Here is a 13114-nt window from a genome sequence, read left to right on the forward strand (position 1 = left end):
TAGCCCTTGATGTCCCTCACTTGTAAATAAGGGACTAGTCAAATAAACTTAAATCAATAAGTTTGAGAAGTATATGTGTGTGTATGTGTTTGTATGTATATAATATAATATACTTTACTCATGTGTCCAATGGGGTTGCCATTGCATTACATTGACCTGTGAAATAGAACTTAATCTAAGGATTTGATATTATGTATTGACTTTTTTTCTAATATAGCAATATAACACGTTTTGGTGTTGAGATGCAGTGATATTGGTATATTGCTACTAGTATGTGGGGGGAAAAGGACCCAGGGTGTTAAGATCACACAACTACACCAACTAATCTTTTGTGTGTAATTGTCAATAGAATGGAACTTCAGCCCTAATGAGGTCGTTCATCACAAAATCTAAAAAAAGAAAAATAAAGAAATTTGTAATTGAACTTGTCTTTGTCAGACTAATCAGTCCTTTCAGGTAGCACCTTGCACAGCGCCATAACTAATCCCATTGGTATCTCCATTCTTATTGCCTCCTAATTCCCTTACTAAAATCACAAATCCTCTTGTATGTTGGCACTGATTATAAGTGATTGCCGCAAACTTGTATAGAAGTGGGCCCGCATGATGAAGTCCATTGACTTCAGTCACCATGATGAAATGTGTGTGAGGCCTCCTCAGTCATCCCACCCCCAACAAATGTACACTCCCAGTGCCTTCCCTGGCACAGGGTCCACGTTCTCTAATAATTGCATATTTAGAGGGCTAGTTCCCCCATTCTCCTCTTTATTCACATATTACATAGTAAAGAGGGGAGTAAACTGTCCATCTCCCTCTCAACAGAGATAACATATTTACACTGCCAACAACCTGGACGTCCAGATAACTAGTTTAGGAATCCCAAATTCACTGCCATGGGCAGATAGATTCATTCCATGTCCAGGCTAGCTCTAATTGCTCTTTAATTCTCGGAAACAAGGCTCTAGATTTGGCTCCTCCCTCTACTTACACTGGATTTGGGTACGCCCTTATCTGGTATCTTGAGAAAGTTAGAATACCTAAACCCCTTTCGCTACTCCTTAAATTCCACAAATATCCAAGCTTTCCAGCGATACTGGGGGTAATGCAGTCCCAGGTAGTTATGAGAGTCAGACGCAGAGCTCAACTTAACCGTCCTCCCCATGTGGTTTGGTAAACCTACTATGATGATTCGTAATGCATCATCTGCTTCCTGCCATGCCTAAAGTCTAGGATTTATTTGACTCCCACTGATCTTTAGCCTGAAGTGGCAACTGCAGAGGGGCTCAGGACACTAGAAGTAGCCGTTGAAATGTAGGTATTGGTGAGTTGAGTCAGCCTGGTGCAGGTCAGTTGAGCCCTTGAGTCCCTCATGGATTTCGTCCCTTTTTAGAAAGTGTCATTCACTCTGCAGGTGACCCATCCTAAGGACTTGGAGAAATACTTAATCTCCAAGGGAAATAGCATAACATTCTCATCTCAAACACATGCTTTCACTCACTGGTAAACCCTCAGCCAGTCAGGTTGTGCTGTCAGTCACGGCATGGTCTGCCCTTTAAACCTATAGGGCTGCAACAGCTGTCCCTTAGGCGCACATTACTTTGGCACATCCTGAGTGGTTCAAAGATGCTACGCGAGAGGCACTAACATATGTTGGCTGTTATTTGAAACGTCATGGCATCAGTCATGCCCACAAGCTTACTGGTGGAATTAGGGTTCATGTAGCAATAAGAGAATCTTACTGAATTAACATTCTATAGTGCTAACACTCAGCAAGCTTTCCAATAGTAGATGGGTTTAAAAGTGATGCCACATGGAAAACAAAATGAATCAGAATCCCGAGATACGACGAAACAGAATATTAAATATACAACCATAATTATTGTGCTCTTGTTTCTTTGCAGGCAATGAGGCTAACTGCAGTTCCTGCTAGCATGGGTCTTCTGTCCTTCCAGGTGTATGCCTCAAATGAGAAAGAAACGCCTAAACAGGAATTCCAAAAAGTGGATGAGGTATTTTGTTGTTTATTTTGACTTGGCTGTCTGTCTAAGATTACATTTAGGAAAAATAAGGTTTTCATCTGAGGGGATGATGGCTTGAAAAAATGGTGATTGTCCACACAATCGCTTTCTTATTAATGGCGACAGGAACAGTATTCATTTTACTAGAAGAAAGTAAACAATCAGTGCCCTTTACAATCACTAGTTGCTATTTTTTCCATAGCTTTTTGATTTCTTCTCTAAAGAGTTGTGAATGACTGTACTTTTACGTAGGTTAGTGATGACCCATCTGTTCCGTTGCTTTTTACGGACGATGTACATTCTTTGAGGGTCACATCTGAAACTGCCTTTGCTTTTAACTGCTCCAACTCATCCACCTCATCCTCAGTTTTGAGCATGTTCAGGAATTTGTGGAGCTCTTCATTCCCTCTTCATGCATGGGGCTTAAAAACAACCCTTGTTGAGATTACCAGTCCTGTTGCTGTTATTGCTAGAATGTGTGACATAGATATGATGTCAGTGAGTCACTGAATTATCACATTGTCTGCTCTGCTTTTACAGATATCCCTGTTTCAGGTGGTTAAGGGTTACTTATTTCCTTTAGTTCTATATTTAGGTATATAGCCACCAGATCTCTAAGGCATCTGGTTTCACAGTTGTAATAGTCCAAAACTCTAGTCCTAGGATGTACTTGGAGAGGTTGGCTCTGTAGCTATACCACTGCTACAGCAGGTCTTAATGTGTCTAAGGTTTGACCATTGATTCTTACATATAATCAGCATTTTCTTAAATAAAATTCAGTTTTGACGTTTTATGTATAAAGTAACCGAGCAAAGAACAAATCATTGATCTTCTCCATACTTATTTCTAGACTGGTTAAAACCAAACCTGAGAGAACATGAGTGGTGTCATTCAGTAGATGCAGAATAGCGAACCCAGTAACCCTTTATTCATGGATGACCCAGTAATTCATCCAGTACCATCAATTTGTTATGTTTTAGCATATTTCCCCAGGCTTCATATGTTAGTTATTCCAGAATGACCACTTTTAAGTCCCATCTTCTATCAGACGAATCTTGGTGCGTCTGCTAATATTCTTGTTGTGTGCAGTGTCTCTTTTGGACATTACTAGACCCACTTAAGGATGGCCTGAACTGTCCTTTGCTGGAGCAGCAGTAGAATCCCTACCACGGATGACTGGTTGAAACATATGATTTACTGCAATACCACCAGTGAAACTGCGCTTCATTGCAGCCGCCAACTTCCAGACCCAAATACATTTGACAACCCTTCCGAGCCTGTCTATTAAACTTAGAGAATGATGTTTCTGATGATACCACTATCTGAACCAGATGATCCCGACCATTTGTAATCCCTATAGCAGAATGTTCTTCGCAGATTACACATGTTCATGATGCCTCCCTCTTTACCCTATCTCCTAGGTCTCTGCCTCCATGTATGGCCCGGGTTGATCCACATATGTATGATGTCTTTGATTATTCTTTTTAAGCTACACACATATATTTTTACTGTATGACTGCAGGTGTATGCTACATGTATTGTGCACCATTGTTTGTCTTTACAAAAACTTAAAAATAAATTTTTAAAAAAGAGGATGGCCTGAATTGTATCTTTTACACTGTAAAACTTCTAGGGCATTCTTGAGTGTGATCTGGCCGCTTGCCACTGTTAACATCACTTGGGTCACTTTATTCCAAAAGACCTGACTAACCTGTAGCTGAACACCATATTGAAAAAATAATTTTCTGAGACATGAGGACTTGTGTCTCTCTGTATATGCCACAACAGTGCTGAGCCAAATTAGGCTCAATGCACACAATTAAATTGTATTGATTGGTATGTTGCTAAGCTAGGTCCAGTTGCCAGTCCCTCTTCTCAAAGACTCCTGTATCCGTCTCCTAAACCAGACTGTGTGCAGGGAATGTGACTGATGTGTGAATGACAAGTATTTACACACATTGGACATCTTTTAGCCTTTCAACTTAAAAGGAAAGGTTAGAAAGGGTGTTGGAGTCATTAACATAGATGTTAAACAAGCCTGGCTAGTACAGATCTGTACCCTACTGCATTAATTATTGGCTGGCATTGCTTGTTCTCCCACCTGCGGCCAAAATGTAACTGGGTATTTGTTTCAGCGTACTACAGCTGTCCCATTTCAGCCAAGAGAGACCAGAATAACAGAATTTCTGTGTTAAAACAACATTTTAAGAGAAGTTATAGGTTATCATCGCACATAAATAGGCTACCCTATTTTAGGTTTAAACCTATAATACTCGATAAAATCCCACAGAAAGAGAAACCACCCTCATCACTGTAAACATATAAACACTGAAACACTTGTACAAGCACAAACTAAATGCCATTCAAAGAAAGGAAAGTGAGGGAGAATGAGTCATTTGTAGGTCGAGCCTCAACAGGGCACATGGGCTGTCTGGAAGACCTATTGTTAGGGATATGGGCATTTCTGTCCTGCCTGCCACTTCCAATAGGTTGAAGGCAGTGTTGCTCTTGTTGTGCTGCCTTCTAAATGGTTTGACAGCTGATACGTCACTTCCTGTACTTGGCCCAGACGCACCGTCCAAGTATAGTTTACTTACGCCTCACATGTTTTTTTGTTGTTTAGATGGACTATTTTTCTTTGTTTCCTGCCTCTCATGTTTGTCAGCACTCATGTTCCTGGGCGCAGTTCGTCTTCCGTGTTTGCCTATTCCTGGGTCCCTACTTTACATAGTCAGTAATAACAAGTACTGTTGTACCTGTTTTGTACTTTTTTCTCGCTATATAAAACATGAAATTGACCCAGGAATGAATCCTCAGGCTCTCCAGGCACAGGGGAGAGCCAATACTACAATATTCACTGCACTTGGGAAACCTCGACCCATAATGCATTGCAAGCATTCATTTTACAACACATTTGTGCCCATAACGCAGGCTGTGGTGGTTCTAGTGCACTGGGACCATCCCAAAACATTGATAACGATGTGCTCTTTCTGTACAAGCAATCTTGTGGGTCACACTAGGACAGAGGGGGCTAAATATTATAACCTCTCCCAGGACACAGTGCAGGTTTAAAAAATCTTTGTACCTGAAACTTTTGTTTCTAGGGCTGCTGGCTGTGAGGAGTTTGTGTTAGTATCCTGATAATTCTGCCTTGTGTGGTCTACAGTATCAATAAAATAATTGTTTCAATGTAGTGCTGACTTAGTTGGCTCAACAGGGACATCTAGCCACCACCACAGGTACTGCACCTTCTGCTAAAGAACACAATTTATTTCTGATAAAGGTTTAATGTATTCACAGAAACGTAGCCCTTTGTGCCGATAATTCCACCTGTGGTGGTTCTGGGGCAATGGGACCACCCCCACAACATTTAAAACGGTGTGCTCTTTCTGTACAAGCAATCTTGTGGGTCACACTAGGAGAATGGGGGCCTAAATATCATAACCTCTTCCATCACGCAGTGCATGTTTAAACTTTTTTGTAGCTGAAACTTTTGTTTTTACAGCTGCAAGGAGTTTGTGTTATCATGGGGTAGTTAGTATCCTGATAGTTCTGCCTGGTCTGGTCTACAGACATGTTATGCGCTAATTGTTTCAAGGTAGTGCTGACTCAGTTGACTCAACAGGGACATCTAGCCACCACCACTGGTACTGCACCTTCTGTTAAAGAACACAATTTATTTCTGATAAAGATTTAGGCCCTCATTACAACCCTGGCGGTAAATGCCGCCTACAGCCCTGTTGAAGGCCGCCAACATACCATGACTGCGGCGGTAAAATGCCACGGGTATTATGATCCACACATAGAATTCCGCCACAATACTGACACCCACACAAGTCCGCCAGACCAAAGGTCAGTGATAAACTGGCGTTAGCCAAATCCACACCGTTACGACAACAGGAATACGCCCACAGTATCACGACCCACGAATCAACGCGGCGGTCTTTCAAGTGTGGTAAACCATTGGCGGTACACACCGCTGCGCTCAAAATACACACACACTTACAAAACTACACCACATTGGACAAATCAAAATACACACACCTGACACACACACATACACACACCACACCCACACACCCAATCCCATATAAAACACACCCACAACCCCTTACAACGAAAAAAAATATAGCTAACTTGGAGAGACAAGCCAGGAGCACCCACTCAATCTGAGGCACATAACACCATCACCCATACACCATTCACGCACATCACAGCATACACCACAACACATCACCCCACACATCACCCCACACCACATCCATGGCACCCCAAAGTCACACCAGGTTTTCTGAGGAGGAGCTATGGGTCATGGTGGAGGAAATCATCCGGGTAGAGCCACAGCTTTTCGGATCACAGGTGCAGCAGACCTCCATTGCAAGGAAGATGGCGCTATGGCGGAGAATCGTGGACAGGGTCAACGCCGTGGGACAGCACCCAAGAACCAGGGATGACATCAGGAAGAGGTGGAACGACCTACGTTGGAAGGTGCGTTCCGTGGTATCAAGACACCAGATTGCTGTACAGAGGACTGACAGTGGACCCCCACCTCCTCCACCACAACGAACAACATGGGAGGAGCAAGTCTTGGCGATAATGCATCCTGAGGGCCTCGCAGGAGTAGCAGGATGACTGGACTCTGGTAAGTGAAATATTAACTACTTCATCCCCCCCACCCTACCTGCATGCCATCACAAACTCCTACCCTCACCCCCATCACTCAACCAACTCACATATACCCCAGTAGCACAACCCACCCATCCCAATACAAAGCCCTGCGTGCACCCCCAATGCATGGACCCCATCACTGACCTGTATGGACACCCATCACCACAGCATGCCCAATAGAGAGACTCACCCAGCCCACAAAATCACCACTCGCACAAGGCCAAGCCGACAGGGAAATCACAATCATACAGGGAAACCCAGCCATGCCCAAGATGGCACGATGGCACACGCAGATACATTAACAATGCATTTGCATCCCAACAGGATCCCTACCCAACGTTATCGGAGAGGAGGTGCCAGCTACATCCAGCTCTCCCCCCCCCCCCCTCCCCCCCCCCAAAAGAGGCCCACAGTGATGACAGCTGCTCTGCACACCTGGATCAGGATGACCAAACTGACCCCTCAGGGACATCTGGACAGTCAGTTCTCCTGCCACAGTCCCAGCCCACCACAGAGCCACCCCCCTTCAGGAAACACCAGCACAGCACCCACCCAGCGGGCCCATGCCACTGTCCCCAGGACATGTCAATCAGCAGTGTGTCCACCACTACAGGGACCCCAGGCCACCCCACAAACCCAAGAACATCAGGGACCTGGGGTCAGTGGCAGTGGGCACACGGTTCAGGGGACAGAGGCACAGGACACCAGGGAAGCTGAGATGACTGCTGTGCGACAGGGGGAGGACAGGCCCAGGGAACCGACCCTCCACGAGGCACTCTCAAACATCATGGGAGCATACCACCATTCCCAGGAGACCATGGACCAGGTACTGGCCAAGTTGCAGGAGAACCAGCAGCTGCAGGAGGGACAGTACCTGGGGATCAGGGAGGACCTAACAAAAATATACACCATCCTGGTCACCATTGCAGGGGTGCTGGCTGACAAGGGCAAGACCATGAGGGAGGCAGTGGCACAACAAAGGGCGCCTGACACTAGCCAAACTGAGGAACAGCCTACCATCTCCGCTGCCGCTAGTGGACAGGGATCCACCAGTCAGATAGAGGCACCGGAACCTGGCCTTCAGGAGGCCGAAGGTTCTCTCAATAATCCTCCTTGTACTCCCCTGTGCCTCCTTGTAACGTTCCTCTGCCCTTGTCCTGGTATTCCTCACTGGGGTCAGTAGCCATGAGAGGATGGGGTAACCAGAGTCACCTGTAAATATCGAGGGACAACTGTTAGACACACACTAACCCTTAGGGACAACCCATACCCAGACACCTACTTATACTGTGTGGGGACCTTGGACTCCCCTATTAGCCACACCCGGTACCTCTGGAGTTGGCCCATCACATATGGGATGCTGCTATTCCTCAAGATATAGGCGTCCTGCACAGAGCCAGGATAATTGGCATTCACAGGGGAGATGTACTGTTCCGCCAAAAACACCATCTGCACATTCATCGAATTATAGCTTTTTCTATTCCTGTAAACCTGTTAATTTCTCTGGGGGCGGGGGGGGGCAAATCCCACATGTGTACCATCAATGACACCAATTATTTTGGGGATATGTCCCAGGACATAAAGGTCAGCTTTCACTGTGGCCAATTCATCCACCTGGGGGAACACAATGTTGCTGCATATGTGTTTCAGCAGGGCAGACAACACTCTGGACAACACGTTAGAGAACATTGGCGGAGACATCCCTTATGCCTTGGCCACTGTAGTTTGAAAGGAATCACTTGCCAGGAAATGGAGCACTGACAGGACCTGCACTAGAGGGGGGATTCCTGTAAGCTGGCGGATAGCTTACATCAGGTCTGGCTCCAATTGGGCACGCAGTTCTTGGATTGTGGCACGATCAAGTCTGTATGTGATGATAATGTGTTTGTCCTCCATTGTTGACAGGTCCACCAGGGGTCTGTACACCGGAGGATGCCGCCACCTCATAATCTGCCTCAGTGGTTGTAGCCTATGGAGGAGAACGGGGAGCAGAGGGTCATATTTCCACATATATTGCACTACTGTTGCTGAATTTACATCACAGAAGCAGTATGTGAGTCGAGAGTCAGTTGATGTGCCAATGTCTGCTGTGACGCAGTTAGGTGCTATGCCATGTGCCCCCCTGAAATGGCGACTGCATGACCTGTGAGGAGGGACAAGTGGAAATTAGGTAAGTGCCCTGGCGTTGTGTACCGTCGCGGTAGGCGGGTCACTGACCGCTGCGCAACTTCACATTGGTTATCATTGGTCCCTACGGGTTACTGGAGCCAATGGCGATGTACGCCGGCGATGATGGTACGCACCGCCGCGGACGTCACCGCCATTTTCTATCTCTTCACTCACTTGCTACCTGACCCTCAAAAGGAGAGGACCTACACTGCAAGTGCTGCTGTGACCTGAGTCTGAAAGCGACAATGGCTACAGTGGCTGGGGAAAGGGCCCCTGCCTTCACTGCAGAGGAGTTGGAGAAACTGGTGGATGGGATCATACCCCAGTACACATTACTCTACGGTCCTCCAGACAAACAGGTGAGTACACTGCGAGCATGATGTGTGGGCAATGCATGTTTGGAGTGGTGTGGATGTAAGGCACATGTTGGGGGGTGCTGAGACGTCCTGGCCTGAGTGCTGCATGAGAGGCGGTCAGTGCATGTGCATCAGGGCATGGCTGGGAACTGGTGGGTAATGAGTATGCCAGTCCGGACGGGTGAGTCATTTCCTTTTCTGCTGTCTTTTCCCTCCAGGTCAGCGCCCACCAGAAAAAGGGTATTTGGTGTGCCATCGCCAAGGAGGTGGGGACCCTGGGAGTCTATCACAGGCGGAGTACCCACTGCCGCAAGAGATGGGAGGACCTGTGCCGCTGGACCAAGAAAACGGCAAAGGCCCAGCTGGAGCTGGCCTCCCAACGTGGAAGGGGTGCCCATTGCACCATGACCCCCCTGATGTTCCGCATCTTGGCGGTGGTCTATCCGGAGTTGGATGGGCGCTTGAGGGCATCACAGCAGCCACAAGGGGGTACTGATTCAGAAAGCTGACCTTTCACACTTTAGGAGATAACTGGGTGGGGGATGTGGGCTGTGGGTGCCCCTATGCCAGGATGATCATGGCAGGGTAGGTCACTTGTGTGAAGGCTCAGAAACACTCCTACCCCAATGGTACAAGTGGTCATCGACTACTGGGCAGGGTCCTATGGGTGTCAGTTGTGCAGATGCTGGCGTTAGGCATTGTACCCCATGGGCTGGTGACTACCTTAGTAACTGGTTGGGCATGGCCCAGTGCATAGGGCAACTCCCTGTGTGTTGTGTACACCAACGGTAGTGGTGTTGCTGGCATTGACCAAGTGTATCCCCTGTCATTCCCCCCCCCCCCTTTTTGTTTTGTCACCCTGTCCTTGTGTGCATTAGCATCATCTGACGGAGGGAGCTGCATCCCACATGGGGCCTGGGGGCCAAATCCACCAAGGGTGAAGGCACCAGTGGGACGGAGGGCGAGGGGAGCGCCACGTCTGGGACAGGAGGGGAGACCACTGACAGCGGCGACTCCTCCGACGGAAGCTCCCTGGCGGTGGCGGACACGTCTATGCCCACCCCAACAACAGGTACATTTGTCACCCCCCCACCAGCATCACCCTCCCAGCAGCCCCTCAGCGTGTTTCCCGTGCCCGCTCACCCAGGAGGGTGAGCATCTCCTTCACCCCAGGCACCTCAGGCCCTGCCCCAGTCAGCCCTGCTGCCCTCAGTGAGGAGGCTATTGACCTCCTGAGATCCCCCACTGTTGGGCAGTCAACGATTCTGAATGCCATCTAGGGTGCTGATGAGAGGCATTTGCAACAAACAAATGCATACCTGGAGGGCATTCACTCTGGCGTGGTGGCCCAACATTTCAGGCTCTGGCCTCTTCACTGATGGCAGCCCTTGTCCCTGTGTCCAGCCTCCCCCACCAGCTTCCACTACCCAGACCCAATCCCCTTTACCTCACCCTATCCCAAGCACACCTTCAGACCAGCATGCACCCCAATCAACACACAAAAGTGGCTCAGTTAAACATAAGCACCACACTTCATCTCTCAGACACTCACACAAGCACCATGCCCATGCAAACACACTAACATCCACTGCCTCCACCATGTCCCCCTCCTCCTCCTCCTCCTCGTCCACCTCCCTCCCAGTAGCGAATCCACTCAAACCTGCATGCACTACATCTTCATCCACTACCTCTATCACCAGCACACCCATCACTACACCCCCCTCACTGGCAGTCACCACCCCCACAACCATGCACACATCCCCTGTGTCCTCTCCCAGTGTGTTTGTGACCCCTCCTCCCAAAGTACACAAACGCAAGCATCCACCTCACAACAGCATTCAGCCCATGCACCTTCACCCAAACTCAGCAGACGTACACCTCCTACAACCACTCCCTCTTCCTCCACTCCCAAACCCTCTCCATCTTCCCGTCCCAGTGTGTCTAAAAAACTTTTCCTAGCAAACTTTGACCTCTTCCTTACACCTCCTCCCCCGTCCTTCTCCTCGGGCCAGGGTGTCAAGATTCCAGGCCAGCACCTCAGCCACCAAGTCGGCGTCCGCTGTGGTACCTGCAAGTCCCAGAGGATCAAAGGAGCCAACCGTCAGGGCAGCCAGTGTGCCACTGACCCCTGCAAAGGACCAACCCATTCCGCCACCTGCCAAGGTGAAGAAGGGACCAGTATGCAGTACGGCCAAGAAGCATGACCCACCCAGCAAGGCCTCCTCCAAAACTCAAGCTGCCAGTGCCAAGGTCCCATCAGCATCTGCCAAGGTGGGGAAAGGGAAGAAAACCCAAGGCAAGACACTTCCGGCCTCGGAGGCTCCAGGGGAGGGACTGGTGCCCACCATCAGTACCAACAGCCTGCAACCTGTACCGTGGAGAGCACCGCCGCCGACACTGCCACCTGCCCTGCCATCTGCCCTGCCCCCTTCACCGCCACCTGCACCGCCACTGCCACAACAACTGTCAGCAGCATCATCCACAGTGGGCAGCCATCCAAGGTTGCAGGAGACGGCCTGGTGTCTCCCTCCACCACTACCAGCACCATGGCCAGCACCGGCAGCATCCCCATGCAGACACCGCCACAAGCACCACCATCTGCACTGCCACAAGCCCAGCTGGTGCCAGTACAGCTGTCAGCAGCAGCATCCCCAGTGGGCAGCCATCCGGGGCTGCAGGAGACGGTCTGGACCCTCCCCCCACCACTTGAAGCACCCCCACCAGCACCGGCACTACCACCAGTTTGCAGCCTTAGTCGCCGCAAGATGGAGTCTGGCTCTGCCTCCATGGAGTATCATGCTACCAGTTCCCTGCACATCTCGTGCCTCAGACACCCAGGTGAGGGAATGGGAACTGCAGCACCTCACGTGCAGCATCACTGGACACAGGGCCCCCTCCAGAACCTGTGGAGAAATGCATCCACTATCCCTTTCCTTGGCAGGATGAAGCAGACTGGGCACAGGGACCCCTCCGGTTGAGAAATGCATCCAATATCACTTTCCTTGGCAGGATGAAGCAGACTGGGCACAGGGCCCCCTCCAGAACCAGTGGAGAAATGCATCCACTATCACTTTCCTTGGTAGGATGAAGCAGACTGGGCACAGGGCCCCCTCCAGAACCAGTGGAGAAATGCATCCACTATCACTTTCCTTGGCAGGATGAAGCAGACTGGGCACAGGGCCTCCTCCAGAACCAGTGGAGAAATGCATCCACTAACACTTTCCTTGGCAGGGTGAAGCAGACTGGGCACAGGGCCTCCTCCAGAACCAGTGGAGAAATGCATCCACTAACACTTTCCTTGGCAGGGTGAAGCAGACTGGGCACAGGGCCCTCTCCATACCCAGTGGAGAAATGCATCCACTATCACTTTCCTTGGCAGGATGAAGCAGACTGGGCAAAGGGCCCCCTCCAGAACCAGTGGAGAAATGCATCCACTATCACTTTCCGTGGCAGGATGAAGCAGACTGGGCACAAGGCCCCTGCCAGAACCAGTGGAAGAGGCTACCCACTAGAGAGTCTGTGGCCTTGCACTCCCCAGGACCACACAGTTGGCAACCCACCCACTTGAGAGACTGTGCTTTGCACCCCCCAGGAGCAAGCAGTGGGCAAACAACCCACTAGAGAGACTGGCTTTGCACTCCCCAGAAGCAAGCAGTGGGCATATTGCCCCCTCCAGGAGCAGTGGTGTAGTACCATCTTCCGGCTGAGGTGCCCCCCTCCCCTTCCCCCTGAGGTGCCTTTGTGTTTTTGACCTGATGCCCCTGCAGTGTTCTCTCTGTTTTGAGGCAGGAGTCAAGTGTGGGCTTTGCCCATGATTTTTTTGCCCACTGAGCCATGGACATTTGCAAAGGACAGTGTACGCCTTCTGTACATATTGTATGTACTGTTTTTTCCAATCGTTTAC

General features: G+C 49.2%; 1 protein-coding gene across 2 annotated transcripts in view; it reads left to right on the forward strand.

The window, feature by feature from the left end:
* The window catches only part of APOO (apolipoprotein O), a 769977-nt gene that overhangs the window by 45499 nt on the left and 711364 nt on the right, over nt 1–13114 (forward strand). For both annotated transcript variants that reach the window (XM_069204825.1, XM_069204824.1), the window contains exon 2: nt 1901–2008. In XM_069204825.1, coding sequence (XP_069060926.1) covers nt 1901–2008 — 108 coding nt within the window. The remainder of the gene's footprint in view (nt 1–1900; nt 2009–13114) is intronic.

This window comes from Pleurodeles waltl, chromosome 8 (genome assembly GCF_031143425.1).
Source record: "Pleurodeles waltl isolate 20211129_DDA chromosome 8, aPleWal1.hap1.20221129, whole genome shotgun sequence".
Classification (NCBI taxonomy): domain Eukaryota; kingdom Metazoa; phylum Chordata; class Amphibia; order Caudata; family Salamandridae; genus Pleurodeles; species Pleurodeles waltl.